Source organism: Epargyreus clarus, unplaced genomic scaffold, assembly GCF_041222505.1.
Source record: "Epargyreus clarus isolate Ecla_fem2 unplaced genomic scaffold, WU_Ecla_fem_2.2 ptg000025l, whole genome shotgun sequence".
NCBI lineage: Eukaryota > Metazoa > Arthropoda > Insecta > Lepidoptera > Hesperiidae > Epargyreus > Epargyreus clarus.
The window spans coordinates 1,303,889-1,325,214 of NW_027332232.1; the positions used below are offsets into that span (position 1 = coordinate 1,303,889).

The 21,326-nt window shown below is 41.1% G+C and overlaps 1 protein-coding gene across 1 annotated transcript in view; it reads right to left on the reverse strand.

Annotated features, from left to right (window-relative positions):
* LOC140752742 (1-phosphatidylinositol 4,5-bisphosphate phosphodiesterase epsilon-1) overlaps positions 1–21,326 on the reverse strand; it is a 107,515-nt gene that overhangs the window by 74,900 nt on the left and 11,289 nt on the right. Inside the window, exon 3 of the mRNA XM_073087080.1 lies at positions 5,206–5,364. Coding sequence (XP_072943181.1) covers positions 5,206–5,364 — 159 coding nt within the window. The remainder of the gene's footprint in view (positions 1–5,205; positions 5,365–21,326) is intronic.

The following is a 21,326-nucleotide window of genomic DNA, read 5'->3' on the forward strand; positions in this document are numbered from 1 at the left end:
ATTAAAATAAAAAATAAATATAAATAAATAAAAAAATGTGTATGTGGTAGAACTCTTTGTGATTCGACTCCGGCGGCACCGTCACCACACCTTCTGTTAAAACAGCAGTGTTAAGCGCTGCTGTGTTCTGGTTTGAAGTGTGGTAAGAGACATACTTTTCATAGATATTGCAGCTTAGTCATCAAGGTAGCAACGCATCTGTGGCCGACCTCGGGTATCTAATCTTATCTGGGGTAGATTGCATGCTCGTCTGCTACTCCTATATTATAAAAATACCTGACATAGGATATTTTATCTCCTAATATAAATCCGCTTGTGGGACATATTCCTATAAGATTAGATTTTTCGAAATGGCGAACATGATGGGATTACCTGACCTATAGGATGACCATGGTATACGGCTTAGGACAAATTTAGGACAGTCCTGTATTGAATAACCCTAAATACATACGAACGAGTGATAGCCTAGTGGTTAAAAAACTCGGTCTCCCGATCGTGGGGTCCGAGGTTCAAATCCCAGGCACGCACCTCTGATTTACCAAAGTTACGTGCGTATTAGAAATTAATCATCACTTGCTTAAACGGTGAAGGAAAACATCGTGAGGAAACCTGCACATCTGAGAAATTTATAAAAAAATCACAGAGGTGTGTGAAGACTATCAACACGCACTTGGCCAGCGCGGTGGACTATGGCCTAATCGTTCTCATTTTAAGAGGAGACCCGTTCCAAGCAGTGGGACAGTAATGGGTTGATGAATAAGAAAAAAGTGCTCAACGCACTTAAAGAAGTTTTCGATTCAAAAATGAAAAATTGGTGGAATTCTCCATTTGCGAGTTCGAATGTTATTTAACTCATTTTTTAAAATATTTTTTTATAAGATTGTCTCTGGGGGCCTACCCCCATCTTTTAAAAAACACCATAATTCAGGGAAGTTTTATTACAATATTGTATTAACATTATTTTGTTTCTTACCACGACCTCCATAAAACATTATTTTAAAATGTATGATTAAAATAATATTGTTTTAAGAGATGGTAGTTACCCTCAGGTTCGAACTTCTATTAAAGTTATTTCTTGGTATATTTATACTCATATCCTATACTATTAGGTCGCCTTGCCACCCTACTTCCAGTGTAGGAGCGTAATCGGCTCTCGGGTTCGTGATATGTAAATATGGGACATAATGTGGACTCCACCACGTGTCATACTAGAAACGGTAAGCGAGACTAATCAAATCAAATCGAAATTTTCTTTTCATAATATGTTTTTTACAGAGCACTTTTTGGATGTCAATACAACTACCACTTCACAAGGTGTTTCGTTATGGAGAAGAAGCGGCGAAAGAAACTCCAGAACACACATCTTTTTTTAAAAAATAAATGTTTTATACAATGACAAACTTAACCTAATGGTACATGAAGAGCTGGAGCTACTTCAGACCACACCGTTTTATCAGTCAAATAATCACTCAGCCTATAGTACGCTTTTACATAGCGTTTGTTTAACGACAAGTTTAAACTTTTTTCTGTGAGATTCAACTAAGCTGGAACGCCTTGGGTATGTTGAGATAAGAACCGTCTGTGGGTCGTCTCCGGCGGCACCACCGCGACCTCTATTTCTATTATAACAGCAGTGTTAAGCGCTGCTGTATTCTGGTTTGAAGGGAGACATACTTCTTCGATGCGTTCTAGATTAGTCAGGGGTAGCGGCGCATCTATGGCCGACCGATAGGAATATCTAATCCTATCTGGTGTTGATTACAGATGTCCATGCTGCAGTAGCCACTTACCATCAGGTGGAGCATGCTCATCTGCTACTCCTATATTACAAAACCAAAGACGACGACCTCCATGGCGAAGCGGTCACTATACCAGTCGGAGACGGTTCCGAGTTCGATCCCCGGCCAGACAAATCTAAATGATTTCTGTTCTGGGTCTGGGTGTTAATGTATTCGTATGTGTGTCTATGGCACCCATAAACGAATAAATCTTAGGCTACGAGTGTAGAAAGTATTTTTTATTAGAAAACTTTTTAGAAACATGTCACGAGCGCTTTGAAAATTTTAAATCTTTTAAAATCTAAAATGTATATGATTAAGATTTAGAAGGACAAAAGTTATTTAATTAGTTAGCAAAGTCTCGGATTTCTAAGCTACAAATTAATGGTTCGAAATTATAAGGGATGGTAATTATAGAGAAAATGGAGACAGCCCTGGCGCCACGTAGGGATGGGGTAGGTTTTATCGATAAAAGTTATTTTTGGTAGTAATAAAACACTTTTATCGACTACGACGATGATAATCAATTTTAATAATTAATGTTTTATTTAAATTATTTTAGTATCAAGTCAGTTATATTTAGTTGTAATTAAAATGCGGCGGGCTATGCGAAAAACATAGTAAAAATATTCGATAAAAGTACTAGTATTAAAAATAATAAACTAAAAGGACTCATGGATATTGTTTTAATTATTATTATCTTGGTTTTGAATTTCACGATCTGTTTTTATTATTATTATTTTAATATATTTATGTTAATTATTCAAATTGTAATTTTTGTCAATCATTATTCATTAGTGTAATTGGGGAAATCCGTACTAATTGACTAAATAAATAAATAAAAGGAATCATTTAGGCTATATCACTCTTAGAATTTAGACAATTTAGCAAAAAATAGCCATAAATGTATACGCTTAAAAACATTACTCTCCGCAGCTGGGTAAAAAGCTTTATGTCTTCTCTTTATGACTTCCTCTCCCACTCTGTCTCTTTCTATTACACACAAGATTGTGTACATGTGTTTGTGTGTGTGCGTGTATCGAGATTCAAGCAGACGAGCATCGTACGCGGTTGTATAATACCGATATTAAATGCATGGCGCGTAAACTTGCTTATACTTTATTAGCTGACCCGGCAAACGTTGTGTTGCCATATAAATAAAAAAATCCCTTGAACATCCCTTTTCACTAGGGGTATGAAAAATAGATAGTAGCCGATTCTCAGACCTACAGAATATGCATATAAAATTTGGTGAGAATCGGTAACGCCGTTTCGGAGGAGTACGGTAACTAACATTGTGACACGAGAATTTTATATGTAAGATTATACTTAAAAAAATATTTTGTTAAACTGTCTCATTAGTAAACTTCAAATTAATATTTAGAAAACTCGTTCCTAACGGGGACCCCACGACCACGCACCCCACGACGTTTTACGTTTGCAAAACTTTTTCTATATTCCAATTTATCGATATTTATCGACACACAGCACATCACTAACCTGTCACGATGTCACGTGTCCTCCCGCTAAATAAAACACGTAATAATAGAAGCCATTGTGTTCCTAATGGGGTTGAGGTGAAAGGGGTAGGAAGGGGTAGAAAGGGCAAAGAGATTACATCAATCTCCTTTGTGTATATAAAATATATTGTCTGTCTTTTTATAATATTGATGTAGCAAAAAATATGCTGTCCGCCTGATAAAGTGGCTACTGCCCATGGACATCTGTAATCAATCCCAGATAAGATTATTTCTATCTGAGGTTGGTCACCGTTGCTAAGGACTAAGTTATAACGCCTTGGATAAGTATGTCCTTACCATACTTTAAACAGAACACAGCAGCGGTTGATACTGCTGTTATAACAGAAACAGGTGTGGCGGTCCTGCCGCCGGAATCGATCTTTAAAGAGTTCTTTATAAGCTTTACTAGATGATAATGAAGTGTATTTTATTTGTTAACGAGGGATAAACCTTCAAAAGTCTCCGGTGCCGTGAGAGCGGCACAGAGTTATGTAGGACTCTTAACGCACTAACCCTCCCGGAGGACTCCGGGATCTCCAAAGGACCGCAACCGGAGTCCTCTTAGCGCTTTGCCCCGTCGAGCTACGCCCAGGTTAGCATGACGCTCACCACACCGTCTGGTGTACACGACGGTATGCGTCGTCACATACCACCGTCCTTCCCGGGGTCGCTTACTGGACGGTTCGAGCTCCCACTTTTGCCACCCGCAATCCCGGAAGCCCCTTTTTAGTCGCCTCTTACAACAGGCAGGGGATACCGTAGCCCTATTCTGGTCCCGGAACTACATGGACAAGATGAAGTGTCTACTAGTCTACTTAAACCCACTTTGAGAGTACACCCGTGCCCAACAGTGGGAGGTAAAATCAGCAGTCATTTCAATAAGTATAATTATAATCTATTTCAACTGTACAAATTTTACTAATTAATTATAACTTACTTCAATTAATATAATTACGTTTTTGTGCCACTCCCGAATACGAATTAGCGTTAATTACGAAGCAATTGACCTAAATAATTTTACAATTAAAACAATTATTGTAGAAATGTATATCTTTATATATATATTTCTTATGTGCGTGTGTATGTCCCCGAATTCCTCCTAAATGACTGGACTGATTTTGATGAAATTTGTTGTGTGTGTTCAAGGGGACTTGAGAATGGTTTAAATTCACAATTTAGTCCGTGGGAAAAGGTTTCTTTAATTAATTTTTAATTCGTAAGTAGTTCGGTTCGGGATTCGTAATCGGAAACTATGCATTTGATCAAGTGATGATCTTTAGCAAAGTTGTTGTCCAAGAGCCCACGAGGGTTTGGGAGTTGGTAAGACCAATTTTCGACAGATGGCACCACTGTCATTCCAATGCAGGTACAAATTTTCCGTTTTATTTATGTCATATTATTTCTTTAAAATGCGGGCGAAGCCGCGGGCACCACTAGTTTATTTGTAAAATTATCTACATTTGTAGGGAACAGTGGTACGACTTTAGCGGCTCTGCCACACCTATTTCTGTTATAACAGCAGTGTAGCGCTGCTGTGTTCTGGTTTGAAGTGTGGTAAGGGAGACATACTTTTCCGAAGTTCCAGCGTAGTCCTCAGGGGTAGCGGCGCACCTGTGGCCAACTAGTAGGAATCTAATCCTATCTAGGGTTGATTACAGATCCATATCTTATATATAAAATTCTCGTGTCACAACTCACAATGTTAGTTACCGTACTCCTCCGAAACGGCTTTACCGATTTTCACCAAATTTATCTGTATATTCAGTAGGTCTGAGAATCGGCTACTATCTGTTTTTCATACCCCTAAGTGATAAGGGTTGTTCACCCTTAACATTTTTTATTTATATGGCAACACAACGTTTGCCGGGTAGTTTTATTATAAAAAAATATTTGAAGCAGGTACCTACCTCGTTAAACCTTCGTATGAGAGTCCGTACAGAGGCTGTAGGGCGGGGTATCTGGGCGGGCGGCTCCCTACGTATCATATGCCGCTCGCTCGGCGTGCCCAAAGCACCTTCTCCGCCCAAATCCTGGGTCACTTGCCGAAGATAGTCTATCGGGGGTACCTGCGAAAAAAATGGTTTTTAGATAAAAACCACGCTAAATCACACAAGGAAAATCGTTAATCCTGATTCCTGACAATCCTGATTAGGAGAATGGGAAATAATTATTAAAATCGTGTATTGTCATCGGTTCTTGATAATTGTTCAAAATTTTAAATCAATTGGACCATTCAAAGTGGGTAAAAATCGAATTCAAAGATTCCGTTACATGCATACATACATACATACATACAACCCAAGTTAATAAAAGCGTGGTAATTAAGTGGCAAATGCGCAGCACCTGATGGTATGTAGCTAATGATGTATTCATTCATCATCATTTATCATCAACCCATTATTGTCCTACTGCTGGGCACGGCCATCGCGCTGGCCAAGTGCGTATTGGTAGACTTCACATACCTTTGAAAACTTTTTTAGTATAAGAATTCTCAGGTATTCTCACGATGTTTTCCTTCACCGTTTAAGCAAGTGATAACCCCTCGATCGAGAGGCCGAGTTTCTTAACCACTAGGCTATCACTGCTACTGATGTATAGACATCTGTAATCAATCCCAGATAAGATTACATTTCTGAGGTCAGCCACAGACGCCTTGCTTCCCCTGTCTAAGCTGGAACGCCTCGGAAAAGTATGTCTCCCTTATCACACTTCAAACCGGAACACAGCAGCGCCTACACTGCTGTTATTGGCAGAAATAGGTGTGACGGTGATGCCGCCGGAGTCGAACCACAAAGGGTTCTACCACCTTGAAAACCATAACTTCCTAGTCATAGGTATCTGGGATTCGCACCTCGGACCCCCAAATTAAGGTTGATTTCATACCACGAAGCCATCAGCCTTTTTTTTATAATATAGGAGTAGCAGACGAGCATGCAGTCCACCTGATGGTAAGTGGCTACTGCCGCCCATGGACATCTGTAATCAACCCCAGACAGGATTAGATATTCCTACCTCAGGTCAGCCACATGCGCCGCTACTTACGTAGTAACTATTTATTAATCTGTGCCCCTACCCCTGAGGACTAAGTTGGAACAACTGAGAAAAGTCTGTCTCCCTTACCACACCCTTCAGCTTTGTTACAGCTTATTATAATGTTGCAAAACTTTACCCAACTCAACTTTTTAACAGCTATTCGAATAAAAAGCTCTCAAAGCCCACTTTAATTGAATTAACTTTTATGTAAGCTTTAAGCTTATTTATTTCTCTGTGGCTTGTTAGCGGCATATTTTTTTTTAATATAGGAGTAGCAGACGAGCATGCAGTCCACCTGATGGTATGAAATCCATGGATATTTGTTATTAACCATAGATAAAATTAAAAATGACGTAACATTGTAAACAACCTTTGCTGAAACAAATTTTATAATAATTCGCCAAGTACGAGTCGAACTAGCATACGGAGGGTTCCGTACTACTAAAATTTTTATTACTTTTTACATTTTGTGTTTGTTATCATAACAGCTATAGAAGTACATGTGAAAAATTGAATGGGCATGATGACAGTTTAAAAAAAATCGAAGAATAAATGATTTACTTAAAAACAATATGTTGAAAGCATTCTCAAAAATAGCCCAGTTTTAATAAAAACTTTAAGATTCATTATATTTTCAATAAAGTAAAAGTATAAAATAATTCAGTCGGCCATCTTGTACAAAACGCTAATCGGGGCGAAATGACGTCACTTTTTTGGCGTGTCACCATATTGCTAGAACTTTTCTATGGGATATTGAAGCGTGACGTCACTCGCGAACGCCATGAAACCCGTGAGCGTTTTCGCGCTTAATTCAAAATTTGTTTTAAAAATGCTAATGTTTCCGTTAATACTGAATTTATTGCCGAAATAATACTATTTTTGGAATCAGTAGACATGTACCTACATTATAGAAGGGGAGTTCAAAATTTGTCATCATGCCCATTGTCTACCTATTCCGGTTTAATAGATAAAGCGAAAAACGTCGAAAAATAACGTTTCCTTGTATAGCGACCCCGATTCTTTTTGAAGGTTATTTATTTTTAGTGTTTGTTGCTATAGTGGCCACTGTACCCTTACCATGAGTTTTTACGTTTTGACAAATATGACTGTTTTGGTATTTGTTTACGTGTTTGCACATAGAAATTCCAATCAGCGCCCCTAGCGGATTCTATCAGAACTATAGTGTCAGTAACGTAACATTAAATGTCTTAATTGACAAAATTTGCTTTTTGTTTTGTCTCTCCTTTTTGCGAACATGTGAGGCAGACAAAATGACTTGAGCACTTACTTATTGTTACGTCTACTCAATCCACTGAAGCGAACGGAACAGAATAATGGATTGAGTCAGCGTAACGTAAAATTGTGGGATGTTTTGAAAACTCATGGTAAGGGTACTGTTATACATACTCTCTAAAAATATGAAGTGTCTATCTATTACGGTTCAAGAGAGCCCTGTGAGACGGACAGATAGCGGAGGCTTAGTAATAGGGTTCCGTTTTTACCTACGGAACCCTAATTCTTGTTTAAGAAATTGGGGTGCCATTACGAAATTAAGGAAAACAATCCCGAGGCGTTTTTGGTTTTGTAAAAGCTGTTATCGTTCTTAATAATAAATTATCTTTTATTTCTTCACAGGACCCTCGTGTTAATATAAAAAGAATGTGAGCCGTCACGGGACGCCTGGCAGATGTGAAACATCGACATTATTTTGTAAAAGTAATATGCAGAAAAGAACATATTGTGATAGGAACTAAATATGTCATAATGATAAAATAAAATATTACGATTTTTTTCCAGATAACTATGACTATTTATTGAATTCGATTGCGCATGGCGACGCGTCGCCACACCGTACACACTACTGCATATAGACTGTATATATATACCATCGTATAGCGTGGCGACGGCGACGTGTAAATGATGAATTTAGATTACTGTTTCTGGGTGTCAGTGTTTGTGTATTTGTCCCTGTGTGACAAGCACCCACGATACAGGCAATCCTAGGGCTGTGAGTGTTGTCCCTGTAGTTTCGGGACCAGAATAGGGCTACGGTATCCCCTGCCTGTCGTAAGAGGCGACTAAAAGGGGGCTTCCAGGGTTCCGGGTGGCAAGAGTGGGAACTCGAACCGCCCGGTAAGCGACCCCGGGAAGGGCGGCAGTATGTGTGGTTGCATACCGCCACCGAGGGGGTTTTAGTGCGGTAAGAATCCCACATAACCCCTTTTCGCTCCCACGGCATAGGGTACCTTTTGAAGGTTTCCCCCTCGTCAACAAAAAAAAAAAAGAAAAGCTGTGAGTGCAGAAAGCGTTTTTATTGACTACATCGTATTTTCACATTTGAATCCAAATAATTGGGGAAATAAACCGAATTTTTATTCTTACTCCTAACACAAACCAACCCTTCAATTACCGAAACCTCTTGAAAGAAAACATTTTTAATTTACCTAATTCTCTGTTAAGTCCTTGGTAAAAATTGTGAATTAGATCCCTTATCTACTCCCTTCCTTTTATGTTACGAAAGCAATAAGCAGTAGCCGAGTCGTAATTTGGTCTTTCAATCGGGGAGTCCGAGGTTGGAATCGTAGGCACACACTTCTTAAATAATATTAGCCAACTGCGAGTGAAACTCACACATTGAGGATTCCGTACCGTAAATTTAATGTTTTTTTTAATGAATAAATAATAAATAAATTTAATTAATTTTATGTTTTTTTTTAGTATTTCCATCGTAGCAGCCATAGAAGTAAATGCGTTGTGAAAATTTGGACTGGATACGTATTACGGTTCAGTAGATAAAACGAAAAATAGCGGTTTCTTGTATAGCGAAGCCCATTTTTTAATTTTTTTTATTTTTAGGATCAGATGTTATAACGGTCATTATTATATATATTCTGTGAAAATTTCAATTGTCTATCTATTACGGTTCCAGAGATCTCTGTGACCACAGCCTGTGACAGACAGACAGACAGCATAGGCTTAGCAATGGTGTTTCATTTTTACCTTTTGGGTACGGAACCCTATAAAAGATGGTTTCTACGCTCTCAACCCCGCACTAGGATCCCCTGTGGGTTCCATGGACATACACAAAGACTACACAAACACCCAGACCCAGAGATACCCAAATTCATTATTCAGATGAGAAAAAAATCGCCAACAAAACATTCTCTACACAAAATTCGAGATGTCAATTTGAGAATCCCCGTCTTAAGAGGCTATCTATTTTTAGACTTCTAATACTTTTAAGCCCTTAGTAAGTTCTTCACTTAAATAATGAACATTTTGAGACCCAAGGGCTCAACTTTTGAGTAATCTATGCATAAATTTCAGGGCTTAATTTTTATGAATATAAATTTATTATGGTATCTGTCGATTGTGTGAAATAAATAAGTATAAATAATTATAGTATAAAAACTAAAAACCACGCTAAAATCGCACACAGAAAATCGTTAATCCTGATTCCTGACGATCCTGATGAAGAGAATGGTACAAAATTATTAAAATCGTATATTACCATCGGTTCTTGATAATTGTTCAAAATTTTTAATTAATCGTACCTTTAAAAGTGGGTAAAAATGGAGCTCAAAGATTCCGTTACAAACATACATACAACCCAAGCTAATAAAAGCGTGGTAAAAAGAAACCTTGATGGTTTTTAGGGTTCCGTGCCCAAAGGGTAAAAACGGAACCCTGTTACTGAGAATTACACTCCACAATTCGACAAAAAGGCAAAGTAAAACACAAGCAGAACAAGCGACTTAAGTAAACGAAAGTCTTATATAAACTTGGTCACAATGTATGTTTTCCACATAGATTAGTAAAGATTACTCACTCCTAACAAGAAAATGTACCCAGTTTTGAGAATTGAAATAGTTGCGTAAAAAAGTTTTGCCACGTCTCCGTGCTAAAATGTCCCTAAAATATTTGAAATAATTATTATAAATTATTTAGTTATCATGTAAATTACGCAGTATTAGTTATTTATTCGTAATTTTTCTCTTAAAATGTTTTTATTTGTCAAGAATTAAAAAAAGAACTTACTATAATAAGCCATTTGTGGCTTCATTCAATTTCAAGGCGGCGAAGTATCTTTACTAATCTATGGTTTTCCATTATATCTCCAATTCTTATGTTGCTTTATCACCGATATCGTATTACACTAGGGCAGCGGTCCCCAAACTTTACTCTGACCTTACAGGTTGAGCAGTTCTCAAAGTTTACTGTGATTTTTTACAGAATATTTTTTTAAATTATTTGTTGTTATAGCGGCCACCGTTATGTATCCTCTGTAAAAATAAAGTGTCTATCTATTACGGTTCAAGTGATAGAGCCCTATAACAGACGGACAGACAGAGTCTTAGTAATAGGGTTCCGTTTTTACCCTTTGGTTACGGAACGCTAAAAAGACTATTTTGAATACTTTTTAATTATTTTTAACTTTTTTTTAATCCTTTCTAATATTACAAATCCGAAAGTAACTCTGTCTGTCTGTCTGTCTGTATGTCTGTCTGGTTGTCTCTTCTTCACGCCCAAACCACTGAACCGATTTTAATTAAATTTTGCACAAAGATAGTCTGAGACCCGAGAAAGGACATAGGATAGTTTTTATCCCGGAAATCCCACGGGAACTAGGGATGGCAATCTAAGATCGATTAATCGGAGAATCGATCTTTTGGGCCCAAAATCGATTGTTTTAATCGATATTAGTAAGGATTGAATCGTACACTATGCATTTGAGCAAGTAATGATCTTTAGCAAAGTTGAAAGTCCAAATTTCCAGTTTTATGTATATTAATGTTATATTATTTTCTTTTAAACGCGGGCGAAGCCGCGGGCAAAAACTGGTTATCAATAAAATAGTGATGTTAAATTTACAAAAACAATCCAATATGGTTGATAGGAAAGCCCACTAACCATAATCCCGCTAAGGTACAGATGGGGCTTAATTAGAACGGGTCGTATTGATGTGTTGTAGTGATGGGACGCGTAATATCGATATATATTTTTTTAGATTAGTATTTTATAAATATAGCTGTTATAGTTTTTAGGGTTCCGTACCCAAAGGGTAAAAACGGAACCCTATTACTGTCCCTCCGCTGTCTGTCCGTCTGTCACAGGGCTCTATCTCCTGAACCGTAGTAGATAGACTCTTGAAATTTTTACTTTTTTTAGAGTATGTATAATTGTGACGGCTATAGCAATAAATTATAAAAAATAAAAAAATATAGTTCAAAAAACTAAAAAACACGCTTGTGTGTATATGATGTGTTTCAGAACATTTGAGTTATAGGGAAATAACATTATTATTTTCTAAACTAAAAATCACGCTATAACAATTACGCCTATTGAAACTAAATAGCAATAATTATTTGCAATCTAAACTTGCGATTAACTTTGCTGAAGGTGCTTGAAAAATCTCGCCTCGAAAATCGTTAATCCTGAGGATGTTGATAAGGACAATGGTACAAAATTATTAAAATCGTGTATTGTCATCGGTTTTTCATAATTCTTCAAAATTTTGAATTAAACTGAACGTTCAAAGTGGATAGAAATCGGGCTCAAAGATTCCGTAACTGTTACGTACATACATACATACAAACGTACAACCCAAGCTAATAAAAGCATGTTAGAAATAAATAGTACCCGATTCTCAGACCTACTATGCATATAAAATTTGGTGATAATCGGTAAAGCCGTTTCGGAGGAGTACGTAACAGTAACGGAATCTTTGAACCCGATTTCTATCCACTTTGAACGTTCAGTTTAATTCAAAATTTCAAAATTTACTAGATTGATTTTTAGTTTTGAAAATAATAATGTTAATTCCTTATAACTCAAATGTACTAAACACATCTATAATGCCAACTTGTAGAATGATTTGTGGGATTCCGTACTCAAGGGGTAAAACGAAACCCTTCGCTGTCTGTTCGTGTGTCACAGGGCTTTATCGCTTAAACCGTAATAGATAGACATTTTTTTTTACAGACGATGCATAATGATGAATGATGGTCGCTATAACAACAAATACTAAAAATTAATAAAATAAATATAGTTCAAAAAACTAAAAAACACGCTTTTATGATAAACTCAACTAAAAAGAAGAACGCCTCGGAAAATTATGTCTCCCTTGCCACACCCTTTTAACCAGAACACAGCAACGTTTAACGCTGCTGTTATGAGGCAGAAATAAGTACTTATCATCAGGTGAATTGCATGCTTGATATGATGATACTTATCGTTATAAGTATATCAATACCAAGTATATCGATATCGTATCGATACTAAATCTAAATTAAACCCTACCCTACGTATACTTATTCTATCCTTATATACCACATAGGTAATTATACTAAATTATAAAAAAGGTAAAAAAAGACATATCGATATCGAGTATCGATACTAAATCTAAAGTAAGCCCTACGTATCATTGACGTAGAGTATTGTAAGCATTAGCGACAGTGATGGGGAGGTCGGGGTCCATTGTTAAGGGTTTATTGTTTTTTTTAAAGAACTTCTATTTATTGATTTCTACTGACTTTGTTACAATTCTAGGTGACAGAACTTTTTTGGTTCGACTCTTGTGGTACCATCGTCACACCTATTTCTGTTATAACAGCAGTGTAGTGCTGCTGTGTTCTGGTTTGGTGTGGTAAGAGAGACACACTTATCCGAAGCGTTATAACTTAGTTCTCAGAGAAAGCGGTCTATCTGTAGTCGAACTTAGGTAGGAATCTTATCTTATCTGGGATTGATTACAGCTGTCCATGGGCGGCAGTAGCTACTTTATACTTACCATAATGTGGACTGCATACTTCTATATTATTTAATAATAATACATAGTTTAAAAACTAAAAACCACGCTAAAACCTACCTAAGAAAAATCGTTCATGCTAATTCCTGAAGATCCTGATGACGAGAAAAAAATATTTAAATCGTGTATAGTCAGTTCTTGATAATTGTTCAAAATTTTAAATTACTCGGACCGTTCAAAGTTAGTAAGAATGGAGTTCAAAGATTCCGTTACATACATACATACATAGATACAACCCAATCTAATAAAAGCGTGGTAAAAAGACTCCGAAGATACTCGTACTTGAAGGTTTGTTTCTTTATTATAAAATTGTTCTGTAAAGGCGGTTTACTGACGATAGTTGAACCTGACAACGTCATAAGAAAATACTGATGGAATGGTTCCTTTTTTCAACAGAAAATTTTAATTTGATTTGTTTGATATATATTTTGTATGGATCCGACGCGCCACATAGACAGATGTCGAACGCTGCCGAATGCAGAGACCGAGTGTGCCTCTTTGTCGCTCGTTCCGCGCTCTCGCTTGCACTTCAAGCCTTAAATGGAACGCCTCAGAGCGAGGTAACGCTGACTCTGCGTTTGAACGCCAGACCGAGCAGCCCCGCCTGCTCGCGCTCTAAGTGTTCGCTAACCCAGATTTTTTGTCTGGCCTTTCGGCCGGTTCTCGACTACTCGATTTTTATCGGTAGCGGTCCGTGCTTTGTTTATTGCCAATTTATTGGGAATAAACAAAACTCACGTCCCGACGCGTTTGAGTTGGTGGATACCTAACGGTGCCAACGAAACCAGCTAGCGTTGACCCGGTGCGCTTCTCAGACCTCTCGGCCTGAGAGAAACCGGCAGACCCGATCCCACTGCACTTGGACTATCCCAAGGGTGACGGTAGCAGTTACTTTCCCTTAGGGGTAATTGCATTTCCCTCCCCCTCCCCGTTAGCTCCCTGCCTCGGCAGGGAGGCATCCCTGGTTACCATGGCCTACATGGTAACGGATAGGTTTTTCGAGGCTCTGTCCTCTCTCTTGAGCAAGGAGCTCAATCGCCCCATTGACGCTGTCAAACTCCGCTCCCTTTGCGAGCCCTTAAAGTCCGTAACGGATCCCCTGTCCGTTACCGATTCACCCGCATCCCCTGATGCCACCCCGAGACACGAGATGGACTATGACGCCATCTCGCTAAAGCGCCCCGCCTCCTCCGACGAATCGTCGGAGAACACCCTCATCTCCGCCGCCTCCTCCGACGACGACCAGGGTTTCACCCCTGTCAAGTCGAAGAAGACCAAGAAACGACCGGTCAAACGCGTCGCTAAGGCGACAAGTGAGACTTCTTCCGAGGCCTCTATCGAAGCCACCCCAGCCCCAGCGGCCCCCGCTCTGGCCCCCGTGCCAAAAGCCTCCACTCTGGCCCCCGTGCCAAAAGCCTCCAACGAGCCCCAGAGCTCAACCCCCGCGGCTAAGCCCCCCAAGCCAGCCACGCGCTGCGAACCGGCACTTGCCAAGTGCAAACCGCCCCCACACATTTTCTTCAGGGATAAGTCGAAATGGTCCGACTTCTCCAAGACCCTCAAGGAACGAAAAATCCACTACACCAAGGCACATAACCTTCGCGATTCTATTCGCGTTTCATGCCCCACCACAGAGGACTTCAGGAGCCTCATTAGGCTCCTAACCCACCTACAACTCCCGTACCACACGTACGCATTGGAAGAGGACCGCAAAATCAAAGCGGTCCTTAGGGGTCTCCCCTACGAACTTCCCACCGACGAGATCCAAACGGATCTAGTCAACCAAGGGTTCCCCGTGGAAGGTGTACACAAGTTGTACAACCGCAACGGGGTCAAATACCCTCTAGCCCTGGCCATTCTAGCCAAGACCCCGTCCTCCAAGGACATTTTCAAGGAGAAGGAGCTCACAATCTGTGGCCTTTCTGAGATCAAGGTGGAACCACCTAACAAGCGTGGTTACCCTGCCCAGTGCCACCGCTGCCAGCTTTACGGCCATGCAGCGGCGAACTGCACTGCCCCCCCAAGGTGCGTCAAGTGCCTCGAACCCCACGCCACACGTGAGTGCAAGAGGACTCGTGAAGACGAGTCCCCCCCTGCCTGCGTGCTATGCACCACTTCCGGGCACCCGGCTAACTACCGTGGCTGCCCGAAAGCCCCCCGTCCCGCTCAAAAGAAGGTTGCCAAAAAGCAGCCCTCGAAAGCAGGCCCACCTCCGGTCAATTCGACCAATTTCCCGCGGCTAGGGGCCTCCAAAACCCCAACCGCTCCCATGAGTTGGAGGAAAGTCGCACCCGCGACCGCCCCACCAACCCCGGCCCCTAAGGCCACTCCCACTCCCCGTCCCACCCAAGATGCATCAGTAAGGGAACATATCATGTTCCTTGTCGACTGCGTTAAGGGCGTGGACCTCGACGAGATCATACTCGTCTCCCAAAAGATGCGTAACGCCAGCCAGGCGGAGCGCATCGCTATCTACTCCGAACACCTAGCGTTGTTCAAATCTATTCAATGAGTAACGTTCATACTCAACCCCTTCGTCCCGGTCGTCAAAAACCTAAAGGCGTCTCGCTTATCTCCTTCAATGCACGAGGTCTAAAGCCTTGCATTCCCGAACTCAAAGAGTTCATCCGCAACAGGGACATCGACCTGTTGCTTGTTCAGGAAACTTTCGTCAAACCCTCCCTTAAAGGCGTAAGTCTCCCCTCTTACGCGCTTGTACGTAATGACAGAGCCGACGACCGTCGTGGCGGAGGCACTGCCATCTACTACAAGAGATCCTTCCATTGCACCCCTCTGGAAACACCCAAGCTCACCAACATGGAAGCCACCATATGCAAATTAGGCATGACAGGACACCCGTCCCTGATCATAGCCTCAATTTATCTCCCCGCCCATAAAGCCCCTCTCCAAAGCGACTTGGAGGCCCTCCTCTCGCTCGGAGACTCTGTCGTACTATTTGGAGATTTCAATTGTAAACATACCGTTTGGAACAGTCGTCTGACTAATACCAACGACAACTCCTAACCATTTCCCGCGCACTGGACTTTGATATCTTCTCTCCAATAGCGCCAACCCACTACCCCGATCGGGAAGACCAAGAACCCGACGTGCTGGATTTCGCCCTACTCAAAGGCGTCGCGCTCAATACAAGAGCGATCGAAACATTGGACGATCTGGGCTCAGACCATCGTCCAGTCTCTCTCCAGTTAGGTCCCTATGATCCAACTCCCCATACTTCCTCGAAAACCTTCACCAACTGGGAAGGGTACGAGAAATCTCTCACCTCAGCCATAGAGGCCCCCGATTCACCGTATGCTATTCCCCCAGGCTACCTTGTTAGCACGGACAAAATAGACAGTTCGGTCAACTCACTCACCCAGCTAGTTCAGACTTCGCTTCATGACAACGCGAAGGTGGTAGAGGTCCCGAACCGCAAACTACCTCGCGAGGTCAGGAAGCTAATCCAAACTAAGAACGCAGCCCTCAGATGGGCCGCTAAGTATCCCACCCCTGTCCTTAGGAGGCGCGCTAACGCCCTCCAAAGGAAAGTCAGATCCCGGCTAGCCGAACTGAGGGACTCCAACTGGAACTCTCTCATGGAGGATATCCAACCTTCTCATGAGGCATTCTACAAAATCACTAGACGATTTCGTACCGAAGCCTTTTCTAGCACTCCCCCTCTCACGCGTCCCGACGGCAGCATAGCCTTCGAGGACACCGAGAAGGCCGAATGCTTCGCAGATAGCATCGCTGCGCAGTGCTCCCCCAGCACTCAACCGTGCGACCCTATCCACATTAACAAGGTGGAGGAGGAGGTCCTTAAAAAGATCTCTCTCCCTGTCACCTCTGCTCCCATTAAAATCACTACAGACGAGGTCCGGACCGTCATCCGCGGTTTGAAACCTCGCAAAGCCCCAGGTTCGGATGGTATCTCCAACCTGGCGCTTAAACACTTCCCCGAGCAGGTACTGACCCTTCTGGTCATTATCTTCAATGCCTGCCTTGACCTCGTTCACATAAGAGGGCACCTCTTCCCAATAGATGCTCCCCCACTCATCATTCCTCACCAATTTGGCTTTCGCCACCAGCACTCGTGCCCCCAACAAGTCCACCGCATTGTCGAGTACATCACAAGCGGGTTTTATCCAAGACGTAACAAGACACTAGCAGTCTTCTTCGACGTCGCCAAGGCTTTTGACAAAGTCTGGCATGGAGGACTGGTATACAAGCTATACCAATCTGGTCTTCCTGATCGCCTAGTCCGCATCGTGGCTTCCTACCTTCAGGACAGAACCTTCCGCTACAGGCACGAAGGTATCCTCTCTTCACCACGCCCCATAACAGCCGGAGTCCCTCAAGGCTCAGTGCTCGCTCCCACATTATTCATATCGTACTCCAACGATATTCCTATCCCCAAAAATGGGGTGCAGCTATCACTCTTCGCCGATGACACCGCTCTTTACATCCAAGGGCAAAAGGAGTCATCTGTCCTCGCCAAACTCCAACGCTCGGTCAACGAGTTAGGAGATTGGTTTAGGAAATGGCGCATCGAAGTCAATGCGGAGAAAAGCTCCGCAATGCGCTTCGACCACAAACGCAGGCGCTTAAACAACCTGCCCTCCGTCAAATTACTTGGGGCCCCCATTCCATGGAGGCCCACAGTAAAATACCTAGGAGTTACCCTTGACCCGGGCCTCACCTTTAGACCCCACGTCTCTAAGGTCACCCATACCGCCCGCTCTTACATGAGCCGCCTCAACGCCATGATTGGCAGACACAGCAAGTTGTCAGCCAGGAATAAGCGAACGCTGTATAAGGTTTGCATCCGACCGGTGTTAACATACGCCTCTCCAGTCTTCGCTCACGCGAATCCCACCATCCTAGACAAACTCCAGGTCATACAAAATCTTTTTTGTCGTCGGGCACTTAATGCCCCCTGGTATGTCAGGAACGCTGACCTCCACCGCGACCTGGAGCTCGCTCCAATACAACAAGTCCTTAGACAATTCTCTGAAGCGTTCTTCGACCGCTCAGAAAATCATTCCAACCCCTTAATCAAGGGTGCAGCGGACTATGCTGCCCCTCTTCCTACCCGCTACAATTGCCGTCGGCCAAGAAATATCTTGACCGACGCTCCTAACAAACTCTCCACCGATGTGGAGAATCTTCTGGCCGCCCACAGGGGCGTACAACTCTCCATAGAGAATCGTCTTCCCGACGATTCTAGTCTTATTCATGATACGTTGACACCTTCAGTGTCATCTATCCAGCGGTCGCTCTCTAGGGAGCGCCGCTAGCGCCTCTCGTTCCACAACGAGAGGTCGCTATCCGATGTCGGCTGTACGGTCCCCTTGGACGAATGCCTTTAAAGGAGTTTTTAGTGGGATGGTCCTCCCTTCAGGAGGACCTTTCATTAAAAAAGAAAAAAAAAAAAAAGCGAGGTAACGCCGCATGAGTCATGTTTTTTGGTGCGTGCAGCCGGCTCCATCGAATTATAAGACGTTGTCACGTCAAAAAGTCCCTATAAATATATATCGATACCGTATCGATACTATATCTAAAGTAAACCCTACGTAGAGTATTGTAAGCATTAGCGACAGTGATGGGGAGGTCGGGGTCCATTGTTACGGTTTATTGGTTTTTGTTAAGAGTTTACTTCTATTTAAAGATTGACTTTGTTGGAATTCTAGGTAGAACTCTTTTTGTTTCGACGTCGACGGCACCACCGTCACACCTATATCTGGTATAACAGCAGTGTTAAGCGCTGCTGTGTTCTGGTTTGGTGTGGTAAATGAGCTATACTTAGGAAAAGCGTTCCTAATAACTCCTCAGGGATAGCAAAGTTTTTGTGGCCGACCTCAGATCGGAATATAATCTTATCTGGGGTTGGTTATAGATGTCTATAGACGATAGTAGCATTTTACCATCAGGTGAATTGACTGCTTGATATGATACTTATTATATTAATATATCAATATCACGTATATCGATACCGTATCGATACTATATCTAAAGTAAACCCTACGTAGAGTATTGTAAGCATTAGCGACAGTGATGGGGAGGTCGGGGTCCATTGTTACGGTTTATTGGTTTCTGTATTATTCTATTTATAACGGATCCCTTTGGAATTAGGTTAGTAATTTTTATTTATTTATTTATTTATGCACACATAGATAATTCATACAAAAGACTTATAAATAAACTGTCGTGCAAAGGTACTGCTTATTCCTAACGAAATATCTTCCAGCAGACCTGTAAAAGGAGATGGGTTAACAAATGGTGGATATGCGCGCACGAGACTGTATAAACATATGTTATTATATACTTTAATCATACATTACATACATATAATATTGAATAACGCATGGAATGTTATTTAACCTATAAATAAACGTACATATATAAATATAGTTACATAAAGAAAACGGTGTAATACATATTATTATAATACAAATATAACAATAAATAATATATTTTTAGTTACTTTTATTTTTATGGTTTGTTTAGTTATTGTGATATCTTAGTGGAAACTCGGCCTCTCGAGGGGTCCGAGGTTCAAATCCCAGGCAGGCAACTCTATTTTTGAAGGTTATGTGCGAATTAGAAATTAATGATCACTTGCTGAAACGGTGAAGGAAAACCATGTAAGGAAAGCCATACCTGAGAGATCTGTAAAAAGGTTCTTAAAGGTATGTGAAGTCCACCAATACGCACTTGTCCAGCGCGGTGGACTATGGCCTAATCCTTCTCATTCTGAGAGGAGACCTGTGCCCAGCAGTGGGACAGTAGGGGGCTGACGAGACAGTTTAGTTTTAAGGCGATACAATTCTTTTGGAGGCATCGTTCATTTTCTCACGATGGTTTCCTTCACCGTTAAAGAAAGTAATAATTAATTTGTAATACGAATAACTTTAAATTACATTTATTTTAATATAGAAGTAGCATATGTGCATGCAGTCCACCTGATGGTAAGCTACTGCCGCTCATGGACATCTGTAAACAACTCTAGTACCCTTACCATGAGTTTTTATAAATATGACAGTTTTGGTATTTGTTTACGTGTTGGCCCATACAATTTCCAAGTTCTGATACAATCCGCTAGGGGCGCTGATTGGAAATTATATGGGCAAATACGTAAACAAGTACCAAAACAGTCATATTTGTCAAAACGTAAAAACTCATGGTAAGGGTACAGATAGGATTAGATATACCTACCTACCTGAGGTCGGCAGCAGATGCGCCGCTACCTCTGAAGACTAAGCTGGAATGCCTCGGAAAGGTATATCTCCCTTACCACACTTCAAACCAGAACACAGCAGCTTAACACTGCTGTTATAACAGAAATATGTGTGGCGGTGGTGCCGCCAGAGTCGAACCACAAAGGGTGTACCTTCAACTGCTTGCCTGGGATTTGAACCTCGGACCCCGATTGAGAGGTGCATCAAACTAAACTACAAAATTTTGTGTAGAGGGAACTTAAATTGTAGCTTCGAGCTTTTAAGTTCCATTTAAGTTTCCTAATCGTTATAAATGGTCCGTTCTTTACAATACCAACTTTAAAGAAACGTTATGTAAGAAGTTGAGATAAATAGTGCTTTCGTTCTGTTAAAAGCCTTTAAAAAGTACTTAAAGGGGTAGAACCTCTTTTAGCTGAAGTTATTGCGTATTATTGTTTAAACGGTGAAGGCATAGATTAGTAAAGATTACTCACTCCTAACAAGAAAATGTACCCAGTTTTGAGAATTGAAATAGTTGCGTAAAAAAGTTTTGCCACGTCCCCGTGCTAAAATGTCCCTGAAATATTTGAAATAGTTATTTATTTTTTATGTAAATTACGCAGTATTAGTTATTTATTCGTAAATTTTCTCTAAAAATGTTTTTAATTGTCAAGAATTCAAAAAAAGAATTTACTAATAAGCCGTTTGTGGCTTCATTCAATTTCAAGGCGGCGAAGTATCTTTACTAATCTAAGGGTGAGGGTTATAACAGCAGTGTTAAGCGCCGCTGTGTTCTGGTTTGAAGTGTGGTAAGAGACATATTTTTCCGAGGCCTTCCATCGTCCACAAACAGCGCATCTGTAGCAGATCTTAGGTAGGAATTTAATCTTATCTGGGGTTGATTATAAATATCCATGGGTGGCAGTAGTCACTTACCATCAGGTGGACTGAATGCTCGTCTGCTACTCCT